The following is an 18,710-nucleotide window of genomic DNA, read 5'->3' as shown; positions in this document are numbered from 1 at the left end:
TACCAAACAGTATTTACACTAAATATTTGCCAAGTATTTGCACTAAAATGCATTTCCACTAGCAGTGTATAAAAATCGTAATAGTCGCATGGGTAACACTTGATATTTTTAGGCTTTTTAATCTTTGCAAGTATGGTGGGAATCTAGATGTATCACGTTGTGGTTTTAATTTGCGTTTTTTAAATTATTAATGCCATTGAGCAGCTTTTTCTATATTGTTAGACATTTGGATTTCCTCTTTTGTGAAGTGCCTGTTGAAGTCTTTTTTTTTTTTTTTTTTTTTTTGTTGAAGTCTTTTTGCCCTCTTCATCCCATACTGAGTTGTCTTGTGTCTCACTAATTTGTAGGTATCCGTTACACATTCTAAGTACCTGTCCTCTGATGAGATGTGTCAGGTGTCTTTTCCCATTCTGTATATCTATCTTCACTTGTGGTGTCTTTTGATAAGTAGAAGTCCTTAAATTTAATGTGTTTGGATATTAGACTTTGCCTTTTTGATCAGGGCTTTTCATGTCTTAAGACGTCCTTTCTGACCTCAAGACCATGAAGATACTCTCCTCTATCATTTTCTTTTGTTTTGTTTTTTGTATATTTTTTTGTTGTTCCTCTATCATTTTCTAAGAACTTTTACCATATTTCTTTTCATGTTTTAGAATTCACCAGAATTGATTTTAGGCTTGGTTTGAAACCTAAGAGGATCCTGGATTCTCTTTTCCATCTGAAAACCAGTTGCCCCAACACCATGTATTAAAATTCTCTAATCTCCCTACAAATTTTCAGTGCTTCCTTTTACTTTGCAACCTTTAAAATAGGGGTGATACAGCTTTAGAGTATCATTTCCAGTTCTCTGTGTCCTTTGGGTATTTTTTTTCTCCTTTATTCTAATTTTAGTAGCCATTTGGAAGGGAGCTTGGTGCTTTTTAAAATTCTACCACATTCAACTTGACTTTGGTTTTAACATCATCGGTATTCTTACATATAAAAAAAAAAAAAAAGTCCAGGCATAGTGAATGACTTGGCCAAATTTGGCCCTATATTTAGGTGCAGTGGTAGCTAAGGGAGTGTACTGACAGTACCACGAGGCTGACAAGGCTGAAACATAGAGGAAAAAAAAAATTACTGTAATGGAACATTAATACTCATGATGACATTTGGCTTAAGAAAATGTTCAGTTCATTAGGCATCCCCTCTTTAAAAGAGTTAGGGAAAAGAGATGTAATTAGTAATGAAAGAGATTCTCTTTCTCCAAGAAAATCAGCCTTATTCCATTGTAGTATTAATCTTAAAAATAAAACTGCCAGTTATTTTACCAGCAAAAGTGGATTTATTCAGGAATAGCAGAGAATTGCAGTCTGATACAAGCAGCCTGTGGCAAAATTATAGGCAAGTCCCCACCCAGAACAAAGAGGGGACCCCTGTTTCCTATAGAGGAAAGGGTGGAAGATGGGGGGCTGTTACAAACGGAAAGTCCCTTGGAGTAAACTGCCTGCTGCTCAGGTGGTAAATTAGTATCCACCAGTGAGATCCCTCTCTTCCTGGGTCTGCAACTGATGAGCGCTAGGGTGTGAGAGCACCCCCTGCTGGCCTCCAGACTCCATTCAAACCAACATTCCTTTTTTATTAATTTTCACAGTAGTTCCCATGTAATAAAACAGTTTTAAAGGTAACCACTTAAAATGGTCAAAATATAAAGCTTCGATTCATAAAAGAGACTACAAATAAGTTCATGTGTATGAAATACTCAAATAGGCAAAATGACATATCCCACAGCTGCCTCATAAAGTTACCTTTACTCAAATTTGGTTAATGCTACATAGGAGACCCATGATTAAAACAGTTATTTTATGATTTTTTTTTTAGTTTAACTTTTTGTAACCAGTCTGCCTTTACTGTGAGGAAAGTAATTAGTGGTGGTATGAGATGTATCTGGTTGTGGGGACCCTGCAGATTTTGATCTCATTTATAATTAAATGTAAATTATGTCTCGTGGATTATTTTCATTGTGTTATATATACTGTAAGGAATTGTGGTTAAATATATGTTAGCAACTGTTTAGCTTGCAGTTAATCAGTTATTCCATTTAATCCTTCGGCATTTCACAGCCTTTTATAATCTCCTTGTACAAAGAAGTTGCCACTAGCCTAGGGTTACAAAACCTATGTAGTAGGATGTCTGTGATGAAATAGTCTTTGAATTTGCCAGCTAGTGACTGCTTACTTTTTTGTTGTTGCAGTGCCATATTGTTGTTATGTCACAGGCTATAGCAGGGACATTAGAGTTAAGAATTTCTGTTCTCAAAAAAAAAAAAAAAAAATTTCTGTTCTCTAAAAGAGGTTGGTAAGTTTTGAATGAAAAGTACTAGTTTATATGCCAACATATTTGAAATTTTGCATACTCCAGATGTCCATTTGATTCCGAAATGATTACTGACACATGCAGGCTTTTGATAGTTCAACCTTATGCTTTGTACACATTTGAAAGATGTTTTTAATGATTATGGGTCCTGAGATTACAAAGAGTGTGAACATTCCACATTTTCTTGATAGACATTTGTGAAGTTGATTGATATTCAGTGCATTTGTGCAAAGCATAATGTAGGGAAGGATTGTTTTCTTCCTTTTACACACGAGGAAATACGAATCTGTGGGTGTCCTCTCTGGTTAGTGGCAGAGTTTGAATTCACAGCCAGGTTTACCTAAGTCACACTTCCTTTATGCTGAATTTTTTGGTCTCCATGATAGAGCTAGAGTCTACCTTTCTTTTCACCCTTCCTGTGATTTGGGCAAGCAATTTGATTTCTTTTTATTGCTTTGTTTTTTTCCATTTGTACACTGGGCATGCTCTTTACATCATTCTGTTAATTAGAAACTTTTGAATACTTTTGAGATATTAAGAAAGACTATTATAAGATGTTATATATAGTTAACATGATTTTATAGAACCTTTTTCTTAAAAGCTATTTTAAGTATCTAGGCATTATCCATGTTGATTATAGAGAATGCATTTCTTTAATTTTTTTTTAAATTTTTATTTATTTATGATAGTCACACAGAGAGAGAGGCAGAGACATAGGCAGAGGGAGAAGCAGGCTTCATGCACGGGGAGCCCGACGTGGGATTCAATCCCGGGTCTCCAGGATCGCGCCCTGGGCCAAAGGCAGGCGCTAAACCGCTGCGCCACCCAGGGTTCCCAGAGAATGCATTTCTTAACAGGAAATCTGAGTCTTGGGATCCCTGGGTGGCTCAGCGGTTTAGTGCCTGCCTTTGGCCCAGGGCGCGATCCTGGAGTCCCAGGATCGAGTCCCACGTCGGGCTCCTGGCATGGAGCCTGCTTCTCCCTCCTCCTGTGTCTCTGCCTCTCTATCTCTCTATGTCTATCATAAATAATAAATAAATAAATATTAAAAAAAAAAAGGAAATCTGAGTCTTGAGAGGGTCTAAAAACTGCTTCTCCTCCCAACTAGTTTGTCAGGTAGCTCTGAGAAGGGAGAGGTGATATGTCCTTGATTCTTGAGAACTAAAGATTATAGCAGTTTAATGAAGTAGCCTATGTTGAAAGCAATTCATAAACTATGAAGCATTGTATAAATGAAACGTATCTTAGGTGAACCATCTTATGTATGGATGCCAGATAGATACTAAGTGGCGTCTTAGAATATTAGAAATACTGCTGTAATATGCAACCTTGCCCATCCAAGTTGAACCATCAGAAGAGAAATGAAATAACCTTTTTCTTTAGTAGTAAATCATTGGAATTGGGAAGCATTTAGTGAGTAAACAATTTACTTTTTTTTCTACAGATTCCTGTGAGCTGGACAAATCCCTCAGGCAAATATCATATTGGCATTAAAAATGGCTATGACTTCTATCCAAAGGCACTCAAGGAAAGGATACAGGTAATGTACAATCTAGGATCGATGACTTCTTCCTCAAAATTTTTTTTCTGCTGAAGAAAAGCATTGTTCGTAGGTTCCCACTAACTCTTGATTATTTTGGAGGTTGGGAGGCTTTCAGACAATGACTGCTTCAAGCTTCTGTTCAATAGAATGTTACCCATTGCAAGTCATGGTACTTAATTTTGGATACTTGGATACGTTTAGAGAATTGTGAATACATTGAAATTATATTCAAGTTTTTGTATGTTTGTGTTTTTCTGGGAGTTGGGATATAGCTTTCACTGGATTTTTGAAGGCCCGCCCCCCCCCCTTTTTTTTAACCTGCAAAAGGCTAAAGACTATTTAAAGTCCTGGCTAACTTAGTTATTCCTGGTCCTGTAGCTTCTATGAGATTTTGTCCCATTTTTCTTACTGTTTAACCAGGCTTTTGACTCTGGCTAGTCACATTGTGTACTAAGGAAAGAGTTACTCACACCTAAAGCAGCTGAAGTATAGGAAACACAGATCTAGCATTAGAGAAATAAGAGTTGAAAACTGAGGAAGAAGGAGCTTCCTTTAAAACAGTGCTGCTGAGTCGACCTTTCAGTGATGGTGCAACTGTTCATTGTCCATTATGGTAGCCACTGGCCAGAAGTAGCTGTTGAGAACTTGAAATGTGACTAGTGTGAAATTTAAATCTAAATTGCAACCCATGGCTCCCATATTTGCCACTGCCACTTTAGAGGATTGCTGTAACATCAGTAGCAGATAGAGGTTCAGAGTTTCAACTATAAAGATAATGTGATCCTTGAAAATGAGCCTGATGGGTAAGGTCTGTGGGTGCTCTCTTCTCATTATAATACTACTATTTACTTCTCCAGGGGCCTGAACCATAAGAGCTACTCAGCATATTGCATCTTATAACCTTTATTTGTCAGATTCTAATCATTCTGCAAAAAACAAAATTATTAAAAAAATGTATATAACTTATTGGTTGCTGTTTTATTTTAAAATGTCAGGCTGGAATACACATAACAGTATTTTTTATGCAATATGTAAAATTCCATCAACTGTATGATAAAGTGCAAATTAACATACAAACAGAGAAAGTAAGTTAATGTCAGCCTCTTTAGCTCAGTGGAGTTGATTATTTTACTGGAAAGGATTTTTTTAAACTAGCAGACTCCCACTGGGTGGCGCTGTGGGCTAAAGACAGCAGCGATGAAGGGTGAAGACCAATTTCAAGTAACAATAGAACCCTGTCAAATCAGAGAGGATAGGGTAAAAATAAAATAAAATCCTTGCCCTCTCCTTGCTTGTGGCTTAGGGCAGTTTTCAGTTCCAGAAGGCCCAGAACACAGTCTTGGCTTTTATTGTAAATGACTGGGAGTTGAGTCTGTTATCTGACATGCTATTATTTATTCTCAGATGGATTAAAATTGGATCAAAATACATTTGATATTCCTGGTAAATGTGTTCCCTTAAAACCCAGGTGCAGTGAGTTAACTAGTTGTTAATAATTGATCCATTGCTTTACCAACTTGATTATAAATGGTGTTTTAGTCCCTGTGTGAAAATTGTGTGGCCTCACAACTGATAACTAGGTCTGTATATAAATGACTCTCTGGGTTTACCTGAATATTTGTTGACCTCACCATAAGGTAATTTTTCTGTTTTTTGGGTTTTTTTTGCAGAAAGAACGGAAGGAAAAAATCTGGGATCCTGTTCATAGGGTGGCCCTTGCAGAAGCTTGTAGAAGACAAGAAGAATTTGATGTTGCCAACAATTGCCTTTCTCAAGTTGGTGCTCGTCGCTTTTATTTAAACATTACCATAAGATCATATTCTCACAGAGTTCTTAGAGATTTAATAGACTATTTTTTCACAAGTTTTAAGTTATTAAATTTTAAATTTTACTTTTATTCTGAAATCAATTTACATATTTATTTTTCAAAACTTCTTAATGAACATGCATATAATACACATTAAAAGTGCACAAATCCTGGGTATATAGTCATGAATTACTACAAAATGAATACTTTTTCTAGTACCTCTTCCTTATCATTGCTTTCTACCTCCTCCAAAAGTAACCACCATCCTTTTAACATTGTTGATAGATTTTTGCCTACTTGGAATTTGTAAAATGGAATCATACAGTGTGTTCTTTTAGGAGTAGCTATTTTCATTCAGTATTATGTTTGCAAGAGTCATTCATGCGTGGGTGTTATAGTAGTTCACTTTTGTTGCTGTATGATGAATGCACCACAATTCACGTGTCCGTCCATTCTGCAGATCAATATTTGCTTTGTTTTCAGTTCTTGGCTTACGGAAGATATTTTGACGGTGTCATGCATGTCTTGGGTGGGTTACAGAGTGGTAGTAAAAGTTCATATTCCCACAAGAAGAACTCCATTGTTCCATATCCTTAAATAGCCGTTATATATATATTTTTAAGTATTTATTTATTTGAGAGTGAAAGTGTGAGGGAGTAGGAGCAGGGGCAGAGGGAGAGGGAGAGAGTCTCAAGCAGACTCCTTGCTGAATGCAGAGCCCTACACAGGGCTTGATCTCAAGACCCTGACATCATGACCTGAGCCGAAATCAGGAGTCAGGTGCTTAACCGAATGAGCTACCCAGGTACCCTGGCCATTACGGTTTTTTTTTTTTTTAATTAGTTAATAAAATGAAGATAATGTCTTGGTTTATTATGAAAATAGTACATGCTTGTTGTAGAAACTTTGGATCACATGGGTGTACAAAGTAGCAAGTGAGAGCCTTCAAAATGCTAGTGCCCCCAGCGATGGTATCAACAGCTTGCTGTTTATCCTTCTGAATCTTTCTTTCTTTTTTTTTTTTTTTTTTTTTTTTAATTTTATCTATTTATTCATGAGAGACAGAGAGAGGCAGAGACACAGGGAGAGGGAGAAGCAAGCTCCCTGTGTGGAGCCTGATGTGGGACTCGATCCCAGGACCCTGGGATGACACCCTGAGCCAAAGGCAGGTGCTCAACCACTGAGCCACTCAGGCATGCCTGAATCTTTCTTTTAATGCATACATGTACTTTGTTTTAACAAAAGTAGAATGGTATTGGTGATTCTCAACCCTGGCTGCATATTATAATCCCATGAAGAGCTTAAAGGGCCAATGCTTGTGCCCTGGAGAGGAATTAAATCAAGGCCTTGCAGGAAGGCTGGCATTTTTAAGTGCTCCCAGGAGCTTTAATTAATGCACAGTTAGGATTGAGGACTCCTGGCCTGAATAAGTCTATATACACATTTAACTTGCACTTACTCTGTGTAGAGCTTCCTCTTTAGCTGTGGTATTTTCTGTTAAATCACTGTCCTTCATTCTCTTATTAGACACATTAAGTGTAGTATTTTATGTACTACATATATATAGCCAATTTTATAAAAAGAGATTTGGATTTTATTAGCCATTTTATTTTGTTTACCAAAAACGTCTATATAATTGTTTTGTTTTTTCCTTTAAGGAAGAGTAAATATTGAACATGTTGAATAACTAAAAATGAAGTGTAACAAGATTTTTGGAACATGTGGAGATTAAATTGTATTTCAGTAGGACTCTTCAGGTGAATGTAGAGCAGCCTAATTTATGTTATTTAAAAAAAATCAGATTGGAGTGTATACAGTTCTCATTTTTATGGACCAAAGTGGTTAAATAGCAGCTTATCTGTGCGGGTCACAAATATAGTATGTATTTAACATACCACATTCTAAAGGACAGAAGATAATTCATTATTTCTCTTATTAATTTAGATTGTTAAACAGATTTAAATGGAAACAGTCCTTATAAAAAAATCTACAAGTCGGTAGATAACCTACTTTGTATTAACTTTAGAGTTATTTTTGAAGATTAGTTACAGATTATAGATGTGTGACTAACATGTCTTGCCTAAATGATATCATCAACATGTAGCACAATGTCTTTCCCAAAGTGGGTAGAATAAATAGGTGAATGAGAGACTGAGTAAACGTAGTAGTATTTTTTAAATGTTTACTGTATTAATATCTGCATCGTTAAATTGAACTACAAGTTGCATAGGTATAAAAAGAAAATTTACTTACATTTTTCTAGGGTAAAATGGCTTTACCATTGGTCACATTGTGTCTTTGGTTGTATGTTAATGAACTTTTCAAGAGCGCAAAATGTACTAATATTAATATATGTTCTAATTGATTAGGCAAATAAACTAATCAAGGAGGAACTTCAAAGTCAAGTGGAATTGCTCAATTCTTTTGAGAAAAAATATAGTGATCCTGGCCCTGTATATGACTGTTTGGTGTGGCATGATGGTGAAGCCTGGAGGTAAACTTCATGTATTCTTCACTTAAAAAATTATTTTTATCTACTGAAGAACACTGAACTCCCAGAACTGTCTAGAGATTTTTTTAAGCGACATTAATAATGCTAAGCAGAACTATTTGAGAAGCCATATTGGCTTTTGAGTAGTTCTGGATAAGCCCTGTGAACTTCTTAGTATCTTCGATACTAAGCCTGACCGTTGCATGTTTTAAAGAAGCTTGTTTCATTAACCAGAAAGTAACTGTTAACCAGACATTAGGAGGTTAATCATCGGTAGACATAGAAATGTTCTGATTGGGGCTGGGCAATTTGGAAAGTAACTGCAAGAGAATGCTGCAGAGCATTTGCTATTAATGTTTTAAGGACAAATGAGTACAGTTGAGTGAAGATTTCTCAGATCGAGATGATGTAGGTAAATTGAAGTGAGGCAATATAATAGAGTTGGGCAGAGCTCAGTTTCTGAGATGGAATCCTAGCTATGTGACCTTGAACATCATCTACACCTCTAAGCCTGTTTCCTTGTCCATTATTTGGGATAATAATAGCACCTTCCTAGAGGGTTTTGGGAAAATTAAATTTGATGTTTCTAGACATGGTATGCACTTGATAAATGTAAGCTCTTCCTGCTGCTGCTGCTACTGTTACTAATAATAATGATAGTTTATACCAGGTCACCTGTCACATAAGTTTGTCAGTTTCTTTCTCAGTGAATTTTACACTGCAGGTGTGCTTCTTGGAGTTGGCTAGTGTTTTCTTGCATTACTATCTGCCTGGAAACGAGAATATGTCCTTAATGCAGATATTTCAGCATACACATGTTTAAAAAGGGTATCTGCTATAAGTCAGAGACTCCTCCCTGAAAATTGAAATCAACAAGCAGTTTGTTTGTAGCTTGAGTCCCTGCTCATATGTAGAGGATTGTTTCCCAGGATGTGGCAAATAGAGAGCAAGATGCAGTGAGTTGGTCATTTTTCTCAGGTTGTGTACATTGCAGTGCACCATTCTTAAGGAGAGCTTTCTTCCCATGGATGTAGGTACTAACTCATCTCTGATGATGAGCATATAACATTTTCAACTGAATGAGAAATTCTTGCCCTATTTGGAACTGAAAATGTTTTTTTTTTTTTTTGTTGAAAATGTTAATAAGATATTTGCATATAGCAACATTCCAATCCATATGATACCAAATACTAATGCAGTTTGTTGCACGTATTCAGGTGTGTTGTTTGCGTGTATAGATGCAGGTTTGCACACATTTATGAACAGTTTTTTTCTTTGAAAATTTTGCAGAATGTTTGGATCATATATTTTTATAATATTAAAAAGTGTTCAGATGTATGATGTAACAAATTTGATATATCTACCACATGATATAGTCATTCCCAGTAATAAGCCTTAGACGAGTTTTAGTGTGAGAGAGGAGGCAAAGTTAGGGCTAAATACTAGATACAAAAGTGAGTGTAAGTAGGAGAATGTACCACAAGGACTTAAGGAGATAAGATAATCTAATATTAGCAGGAATTGAGGCACTGGGGCAATAGATGGTTTAATTTCATTACTAACTTTGTCCTAAGGAAAAGAAATTTGGGTCAGGATGTCCAGGGTCCCAGTATATGTTTCCAAGATCTTTAAGGCAGTTGACAAAGCAAGGGATATACTGCAACAGTTTGTCAATAGGATTCTAAGATAGCTTTTGGAATTTTTGTACTGGAAATGAAACTTAATAAAGGAAATAAAAGCTGAAGTCACTGGAGTAACATTTTAGAAAATGTTATAATCCATGAACCATGCAGCAGAATATGCTTTCAGGTGCTACTGGAAATAATTTTTGTTTGCATGATACTGTATACCCTATGGGGCTTTGATTCTCCTACCCCATCTCAGAGTTAGATCCAGAATCTTTTGAGGAGAATCTTAGAGATCCCAAATTACCTAAGACAAAGGTAGGCACTATCATTTCAGAAATCCCAGCCATTTCTGAGAGGAGGTAAAGTGACCTCAGGTGCCTTGCCTTTTGTTTTTGCAAAGACTGTTGATTTTGCCCTCCGGCTACACTTCCACCATTAAACCCATATCTTTGCACATAGCCTGTTAACCTAATATAAGCGTACTCTTAAATGTTTGTCAGGATGTATAGGGTCAAACTCAATAGGGAGTAAAATACTGGTTGAGAAAACTCTTTATAAAGGATTACATGAAGGAAAGACCATTAATTGGTTTCTTTTCAGCAGTTTCTGACCTTGTTATCTCAGATTTCCTTTGAGTTTGATGAAAGCTGTGGATTTTTTTCATAGAAAATTAGACATAGAAATGTATTACAAATGTTCGGGAATTTATAACCCCTCTGTCCGGCCCCCCGCACACATGTACTCTCATCCTACCCATGAACCTCATTTCCATGTTCTCTTTCTGGTATTCTGACAGCTGTTCCTGAACTAAGCCAGCCACCTTCAGAAAGTTGTACCCTTGCACCATATGCATACGTGCTCTCTATGGAATTGAGTGAAGTCACTCAATTTTATATTGACATTTTGATATAGTGCTTGAGTGTTGAGTCACTTCATACTCATGATGGTTACAGGAAACTGATTTGTGGAATATGTCACTGTATTTGCTGTGAGAATGTTGTTAAAGGTGTTGATTCCTTTGTTCTTTCATCATTTGGCAAATATTTGAGTACCAACTTTGTACCAGGTAGACTTTAGAGAAGCTATTCCACGGACTCTAGATTCTGTGGAAGCCAGTGTGAGAACATCTGAGCCCATCTCAGAAGCATCAAGAAAGATTTCATTGAGGGATCAGCTCAAGTTAGCAGAGAGGGAGGGTAGGGACAGGGATTGAAGGTAAGGGGGAAAGTCAAGAGGATGATGGAGGAACTGCTAGGAATTTAGAGTGTCTAATGGGCAGGATAAAGAGGAGGATGTCACAGATGGTTGCCAGGATGGATACTGGCCAGTTACATGCTTTTAGGAACCAAAAGTGTTACTCTGTTCTGCAAATTGGTAGGATTTGGTGAAGTACATTTTACCTGTTAACCTCACTCCTTATTCCGTTTGATAAGCTCCTTGTTTTCTGTTTGACTCACTTTCCTCATGAGTGTTCAATCTCCTATATTGTATGTCTTTTTTTGGAATGCCCTAAATCATTTTGGCCACACTGTTGATTGGTGTACACATAAAAACAGACAGTTTGGGAGATCCTTCTGTGTAAACTATCACAGTTTGTTAATGAAATGCATGCTTTAGTCTTTATAATAAATGCCCTCTCTATACTAGTGGGCTTCTTCCCTTAATTCACTGTAGCAATTGTGATTGACTTTAGCTTATTAAAACACAGTTCTTCTTATCTAGCAAATCTTCACAAAGGCCTAAAAGCTAAAAACATAATATTGACCTTGAAATGATGTGCATTCCATTTATGACTTTTATTTTAGATTAATTTAGCTTTAATGAGACTCTTCTAGTATTGGGAATATATATTTTTAAAATTACAGCAGTAATAAAATGAATAAAGAGCAAACAGGAGGACAACATAAAACTATGTAGAAAGAGCTTTTTGTAAAAATAAATGTTTGCCTCATCCCCATAGCTATAATGGGGATGAGGCACATTATATAGTTCATCTAATTTCAAGGAGCCTGCACACACTGTTAGATTTATAAAACGAATTATAAAAGAAGCAGAAGGGAGCATAAGGCCTAGGCTGTGTGTCATAATCATCCTGAACTAGTCTAAAGCTCTAGACTAAGCTTTGGTCTAATTTCTTAAGTGGCTGGAATTTTGTAATGGACAGTGTTCCTAAAGTCCTTTATATATGCCTTCATATAAAGGCTGGTTCCTTTAAGCTTCTTACCTAATCTTTACTGGTGACTCTCTAAAACAGAGGACTATAGACCTGACAGTTACTGTGTGTGTTGTGATAAAATAGGACAGTAAGAAGATACCTAATAAAGCATACAGCATTATTTTTAGAAAGCCAAGAAAATAAATTTCACTATCTATTCTCAATTTTCAGAGCCTGCATTGATTCAAATGAAGATGGGGATTTGAGTACATCTACCGTATTGAGAAACTACAAAGAGGCCCAAGAATATGGTTCTTTTGGCACAGCTGAGATGCTGAATTACTCTGTTAATATATATGATGATGGAAACCTACTCTCCATTGTGACCAGTGGAGGTATTCTGTTTCAGATCTGCTAATTACAGAGAAACTTGGTGCGGTAGGGTGATAGATTACTATAGCCATAAGGCAGTCTTCTAGAGAATTTAACTTAGCAATTCCACCTAAAGAACTAGGTATGGGATAATAAATGGGATTTGGCCCCCTTGGCAAGGTATTGTATTCTTTAAAGTCATAACCATATAGGATCCATTGCAAGAGTACAAGCACGGTCCAGCCACAAAAAAACCATCAACATAATTCATCTTACGAAAATTCCTTTGGGAGGAATTTTACTTCCACATACTGCCTCTTAAGCAGTTCACCTACAAGTACAAAGTCAGGTAAAAAGATCCTCATATGGCATTCTCTGTAATTTCAAAAAAGTTGGGAACTATTCACATACCCATTAGCAAAAGAACAGGTTAATTTAAAACTGTATTATTCATTGTGGAATATTATATAGAAAACAAAACGAATAAATCTACATATACCTGTATTCATAAGTCTCAGATACATAAATTTTAATGAAAAATATGTCGATAAAACATGTAATATTGTAAAACATGCCAAATAATACTACACAATATTCATGGTTATATGTGTATGATAAAAATATAGATGGGAAGGATCAGCTTCTGGATAGTGGTTATCTAGGGAGGAAGTAAGGACAGCTTTAATTCTTATCACCCCCTCCGCAATATTACTGAGTCATAATTGAAGTACAGTAAACTGCAGGTATATATACACAATTTGATAAGTTATGATAGATGTGTACACCCAAGAAACCATCATTACAGTCAAGATATGAGCATATCCATCACCCCTACAAGTCTTCTTGTCGTCTTTGTAATCCAGCTGTGTGCCTTCAGCCACAGCCCCAGGTAGCCCCTGAACTGCTCTCTGTCAGTCAAGACCCTGCATTTTCTAGAATTTTGTATTAAGTAGAATAGTTATGGTATAGAATTCGCCTATATTATGTTTATAAATTGTTCCTTACTGCTAAGTAGTATTTCATAGTGTGGATACACCGTGGTTTATTTATACATTCACCTACTGGTGGACATTTGGATTGTTTTAACATTTATGTATAAGTCTCTGTATGCAAATATGTTTTTGTTAATTTGGACTGATATCTGTCCAGTCCAAATTATATCTGGTCCAGTCCAAATCATAATCTTTGGATTTGATAGGTACGTATTTAACCTTTTAAGAAACAGTGGCTGTATCCTTTTACACATGACCAGCAGACTGCAAGCACTTCAGAACTCCATGTTCTTGTCCATGTGTGGTGTGGTCAGCCTGCTGACATATAGCCACTCTGACTGGTAGTTTCCCTATTTTTAATTGGAAAGAAACAGGAAAGGAAGAATTAGTGACATTAGTTCCATATTCTTGTGTGACAGGAGTTGTCTAGAGCACACGACTCTCAGCACTGCAGCAGACAGAGGGTCATGGACTCCCATTTCTTCTGGAGCTATGACGACTCTGTCGTCACCCAAACATTAGGCCCAGTACCAGTAGGCATTTATCATTGTGTTTTTATTATTTTTTTATCTGACATTGGTGGGATATTTCTCTCTACCCATGTCTTTTAAGAAACTTTTTCACTTAAAAAAAAAAAAAAAGCCCTAGCTGCTTTGTATTGTTTTGCTTGGCTTTATCACAAATTATATACACGTTGCATTCTCACAAAGTAGACACTTCTGTTTAACCAAGTCAAGAAATAAAACATTGTCAAAGCCCCATCATGTCTCTTCCTAAACACTAACCTACCTTCCATCTTCCCAGAGCTAATTATGGTCGTGATTTCAATCACTGCATTAGTTTGAACCATCCAATAATACTGCTATTTTTATAGGTCAGAGATGATTAAATAGTGGCACTTTCACATAATTCAACCCAAGGTGATATGTTTCCATTTATAAATGGAATATATAAATATATATATAATATTATATATAAATGGATTATTCAGTATATATCCTTTTGTGTGTGAATTCTAAGATCAACCTTATTTTTGTGTGCTTCATCTCATAATGTTTAGAAGTAGTTCATATTTTTTGCTGGATAATATTCAGTCCATGAATGCACCGTGTATCCATTTACTATTGATGGATCATAGGGTTGTTTCAAGTTTTTGAAATTTGCAAGCAATGCTGCCACAAATGTTTTTGCATGCATCTGTGTATATGTGCACACATTTCTGTTGGGTGCATTTCTGGAAATGGAATTGCTGGATCATAGGGTATACCTGTGTGCAGCGTTCCAAAATGCTGGTCTGCCCTCCCACCAGTAGCGTAGGAGTGAGTGCAGATCTTCCTCCACAGTTGCTCTTGTCAGCTGAGTGGCATACTGAGCTGTCTCGTTGTGATTGATTTGCGTTCCCTGGGTGAGTCACAAAGTTGAACATCTTTTCATATGTTTATTTAACCATTTGGTTATCCCCTTCTGTGAAATGCTTTTGAAGCGTTTTGCCCATTTTTCTTCTGGGTTCTCTCTTTAGGATTGGAAAGCTTATTCTGGAAATAAGCTCTTTGTCAGTTGTGTATGTTGCTGATACTTTCTCTCCTTTGTGACTTGCGTTTTGCTTTCAGTGAACAGGATAGAATCCAGGGTAGCAGAGTAGTGTATGTAGTTCAGAAAGTTTCATTTTTTATAAATTATTGATGAGGTTTAAGATAATAATACATAGTTAGATGTTAAAGCGAGAGTATGTTTTTACTAGATTATTTTTATCATGCTTAATATGTTGAATGGTTAAAACTTGGAATCTGAAAATATTTTATCATTTTCCTCTCTTTTTTGCTCAAGGAGCTCATGGAACACACGTAGCAAGTATAGCTGCTGGGCATTTTCCAGAAGAACCGGAGCGGAATGGTGTAGCGCCCGGGGCTCAGATTCTTTCCATCAAGATCGGTGATACACGACTAAGCACAATGGAAACCGGCACAGGCCTGATACGAGCTGTGAGTATTTGTGAGGTATTGATTTAGAAGATCAGTGATGGATAATCTTGGATATTTTTAGGTTTATAAAGTGTTCTTGAGTTTACTAAGAAAATATTGAACTGTATTTGGTATTCAGGACTTTGTCCTAAGAAGCAAAAATACTTAATTCAGTTTTAAATTATTTTTTTTTCAGTTTTAAATTATTTTTATTAAAAATTATTAGGATAAAGTTTTTTGGAAAATAGGAAAATATATTATACTTCTCATTTCTACTAAGTCCCCTAGCACACTATTTTGAGATACTTTAAAAACCCCAAACCAATCTTTTAGCCAGCTTGCTCCATCATTCTCGGAGGAATTTAACTTAAGTCTGAATTTCATTTTTATGTATGAATTAGATTTTACCTTAACTTCAGTGATTTTATAATTTAGTAAGAACCATTCCATTCTGTACATGCTAGTTATATTTTTTATTGACTACTTACTATACTCTGTCTCTGCCTTTTTTGTTTGTTTTTCAACTTAAAAGTTGGAAGTAAGTATATATTTGGATTTGAAATAGAATATGATTGGTAAGAAACTGGGATTCCATGCCTTTATTTTACTGGCTAATCTTTTTATAAATTGCTGCCTAAACTAGATGCTTCATCTTTTTAATAGATGATAGAAGTCATAAATCATAAGTGTGATCTTGTCAACTACAGCTATGGAGAAGCAACTCACTGGCCAAATTCTGGGTGAGTGTTCTCAGATATTTGTGAGGCACAGACTTTAGCTGATGGAGAGTATTAAATGTTTTTATAACTGGATTATACACTATGAAAACAAGCAGTCCCATGGTAAGATGATAAGTGTGTATCTCGTGGGCCCCTAGCCTCCGTCCCCACGATCCTGTCTCTGATGTTGTGATTCCCTCCTAGCCAGATAGACTCGCCGGCGCATCCATCATTACAGTTCCTCATTTACAAGCAGCCTGAACTCTTCCAGGGGTACTGACCTGATAGAATGCTAGACTTGCTGAAACCTGCTGATCTCTTCAGTGAGCCCACCCGACCTGATGAACTTGGTGGACACGAACACTGATACTGATTTTAAGTTCGTGACCAAGAATCTCAGATGGTCACTCAGCATTGCCTTCAATTACCTGCATTTACTCTTTCACTCCTCTATGATCATTTATATCTTCTTTTCTCCTGAAAGACCTTCAGTGATGTTCCTTTCAACTCTTCCTTTCCCAGAGAAGATACAGGCCTTCAGAGGGGACTTCTACCCTTCCTATACCTGACCCCACCTTCTCTGCCTCACCTTCTTGTGTAATGAATGAAGTGCTGGGTGCAGGGTTGCCTGAGTGGCTCAGTTGGTTAAGCATCATACTTGGTTTTAGCTCAGGTCATGAGATTGAGCTCTCTCAATTGGGCTCTGCACTCAGCACAGAGTCTGCTTGAAATTCTTCCCCTCTTCTTCTCCCTCTGCCTAACTCCCACTCCTACCCTCCACCCCCTGCTCACACATACACATGCTCTCTTATTCTCTTTTTCAAATAAGTAAATAAATATCTTTAAAAATTCATTTAAAATTTACTTTTTAAGATTTTATTTATTCATGAGAGACATAGAGAGGCAGAGACATAGGCAAAGGGAGAAGCAGGCTCCCTACAGGGAGCCTCATGTGAGACTCCTTCCCAGGACCCTGGGATCCTGAGTTGAAGGCAGATGCTCAACCATTGAGCCACCCAGGTACTCCACCCCCTCCCCCCAAAAAAATGTTAAATAAGTGAAGTGCTCAGGGTTAAAAGTTACTCAAGCACTTGTTATCTGGTTCCCATTTCCTTTACTTAAAAACTGCTCTCATGTTCCTTCTCTCCTTTCCTGGATTAATATTACTCCACAGGCATGCTTTAGAATCTGCTGGCTTTGAAACAAACAGATCTCTTCATTTCATACTGCTTTCCCTCACTTTTCCAGCAAAGCTCAGTTGGTTGGTATATTCATCATTTCCGAGGCTCCTCAGTGTATTTTGATGTGTTACACAATTCCCTGCCTTTCTGTGTCATGGTGTCCTCCTGCCCCTAAATTCAGTAGCTCAGCCTTGAACTCCTGTCACCTCACCTTTTCTTCTTTCATGGTAATAACTTTGAAATCACTTTGTTTATAGTGTTTCCCTACTTAGTGATCACCTGTCCCCCATTCCCACCAGGCCATCCATCTCTACCTATCACCCGGTCTCTGAAGTTCTTTGATAAAGGCTGGCCAAAATGAAAATTTTACCAAGCCAGACCCTACAGTTTGCTGTTAACAAATAACTAAGTTTTCTCAGCTAACCAATACTAGGTTTCCTGTGACACATCACTTTACTGCCCTTATGACAATCACTCTGTCATCCTCTCTCATTTCTTTTGTGACCATAATGTTGCCCTCTTCTCTTGCTTCGGTGCCTGCTTTACCTAAGTGCCTTTCTTTCTCTTCCTTTGACAATCATCCTTTAGGGTTACCTTTCCCTAGTATTCTTCCCTTTGCTCTTAGGACTGTGGCGTTCTTGGCCTTAGGCCTTTTTTTTCTATTGACTGCATTTCCTCAGTGGCCTAACGTCTTCTCTTTTATTTAATACCAGTACATTTCTTGTTTGCTATCAGGTTCTAGCCAGACTCTGTATTTTAGATCTTACTCTGAAGTCCTTCCTGTCTGTCGCCTTTGTTCCCCTTCACCTTTGCTACTGATCATAAATATCTATAAGAATCCCCTGAGGACTCATTTCAGAAGACAGTATTGCAGGGGAGGGTGGAAATCAAACTACTTCTTGCCCCACCATCTAATCCGATCCCTGCTGATATTTCAGTATTTGCTTTTGATCCTTTTGTAGTTTATTTTGCCTACATATGTTCAGCATTGAATCTAGCATTCTTCCCACATTTACCTTGGTCTCATGACTCCTTCCTTACACTAAAATCCAGCTGAGGTGTATCACTTGGACTGGCTGTATCCTGTTCGACCCATGGTGGAGGTGCCAGATTTTACTTAACCACACATTTGAATGTCATCTTGGTATTGTAAATGCTGGGAATAAGGCTAAGCGTGTAGTTTGAGAATGTCGCCTGATTCAAATGCCTACTTGTAGCCACTGTTTTAGTGCTACTACTTAGAATCCTTATTTTCATTTGGTTTTGTGAAAACCGTATTTGAAAATCTCTTCGCAGTATAATAATACATTTTTTGAAAAATGGGACAGTTTTCTATGTTCAAAGGAATACTCTCTTTCAGGAGGATTTGTGAAGTAATCAGTGAAGCAGTTTGGAAGCATAATATAATTTATGTTTCAAGTGCTGGAAATAACGGTCCATGCCTTTCTACGGTCGGTTGTCCAGGTGGAACTACGTCAAGTGTAATAGGTTAGTTTCCTGTTTTAG

General features: G+C 37.0%; 1 protein-coding gene across 3 annotated transcripts in view; it reads left to right on the top strand.

The window, feature by feature from the left end:
* Positions 1–18,710, top strand: part of TPP2 (tripeptidyl peptidase 2) — a 69,207-nt gene that overhangs the window by 12,526 nt on the left and 37,971 nt on the right. For all 3 annotated transcript variants that reach the window (XM_041731203.1, XM_041731202.1, XM_041731204.1), the window contains exons 3-9: positions 3,800–3,895; positions 5,569–5,673; positions 8,075–8,199; positions 12,211–12,374; positions 15,171–15,325; positions 15,968–16,044; positions 18,565–18,692. In XM_041731203.1, coding sequence (XP_041587137.1) covers positions 3,800–3,895; positions 5,569–5,673; positions 8,075–8,199; positions 12,211–12,374; positions 15,171–15,325; positions 15,968–16,044; positions 18,565–18,692 — 850 coding nt within the window. The remainder of the gene's footprint in view (positions 1–3,799; positions 3,896–5,568; positions 5,674–8,074; positions 8,200–12,210; positions 12,375–15,170; positions 15,326–15,967; positions 16,045–18,564; positions 18,693–18,710) is intronic.

This window comes from Vulpes lagopus, chromosome 16 (assembly GCF_018345385.1).
Source record: "Vulpes lagopus strain Blue_001 chromosome 16, ASM1834538v1, whole genome shotgun sequence".
NCBI lineage: Eukaryota > Metazoa > Chordata > Mammalia > Carnivora > Canidae > Vulpes > Vulpes lagopus.
This window is presented reverse-complemented; position numbering and strand designations above follow the sequence as displayed.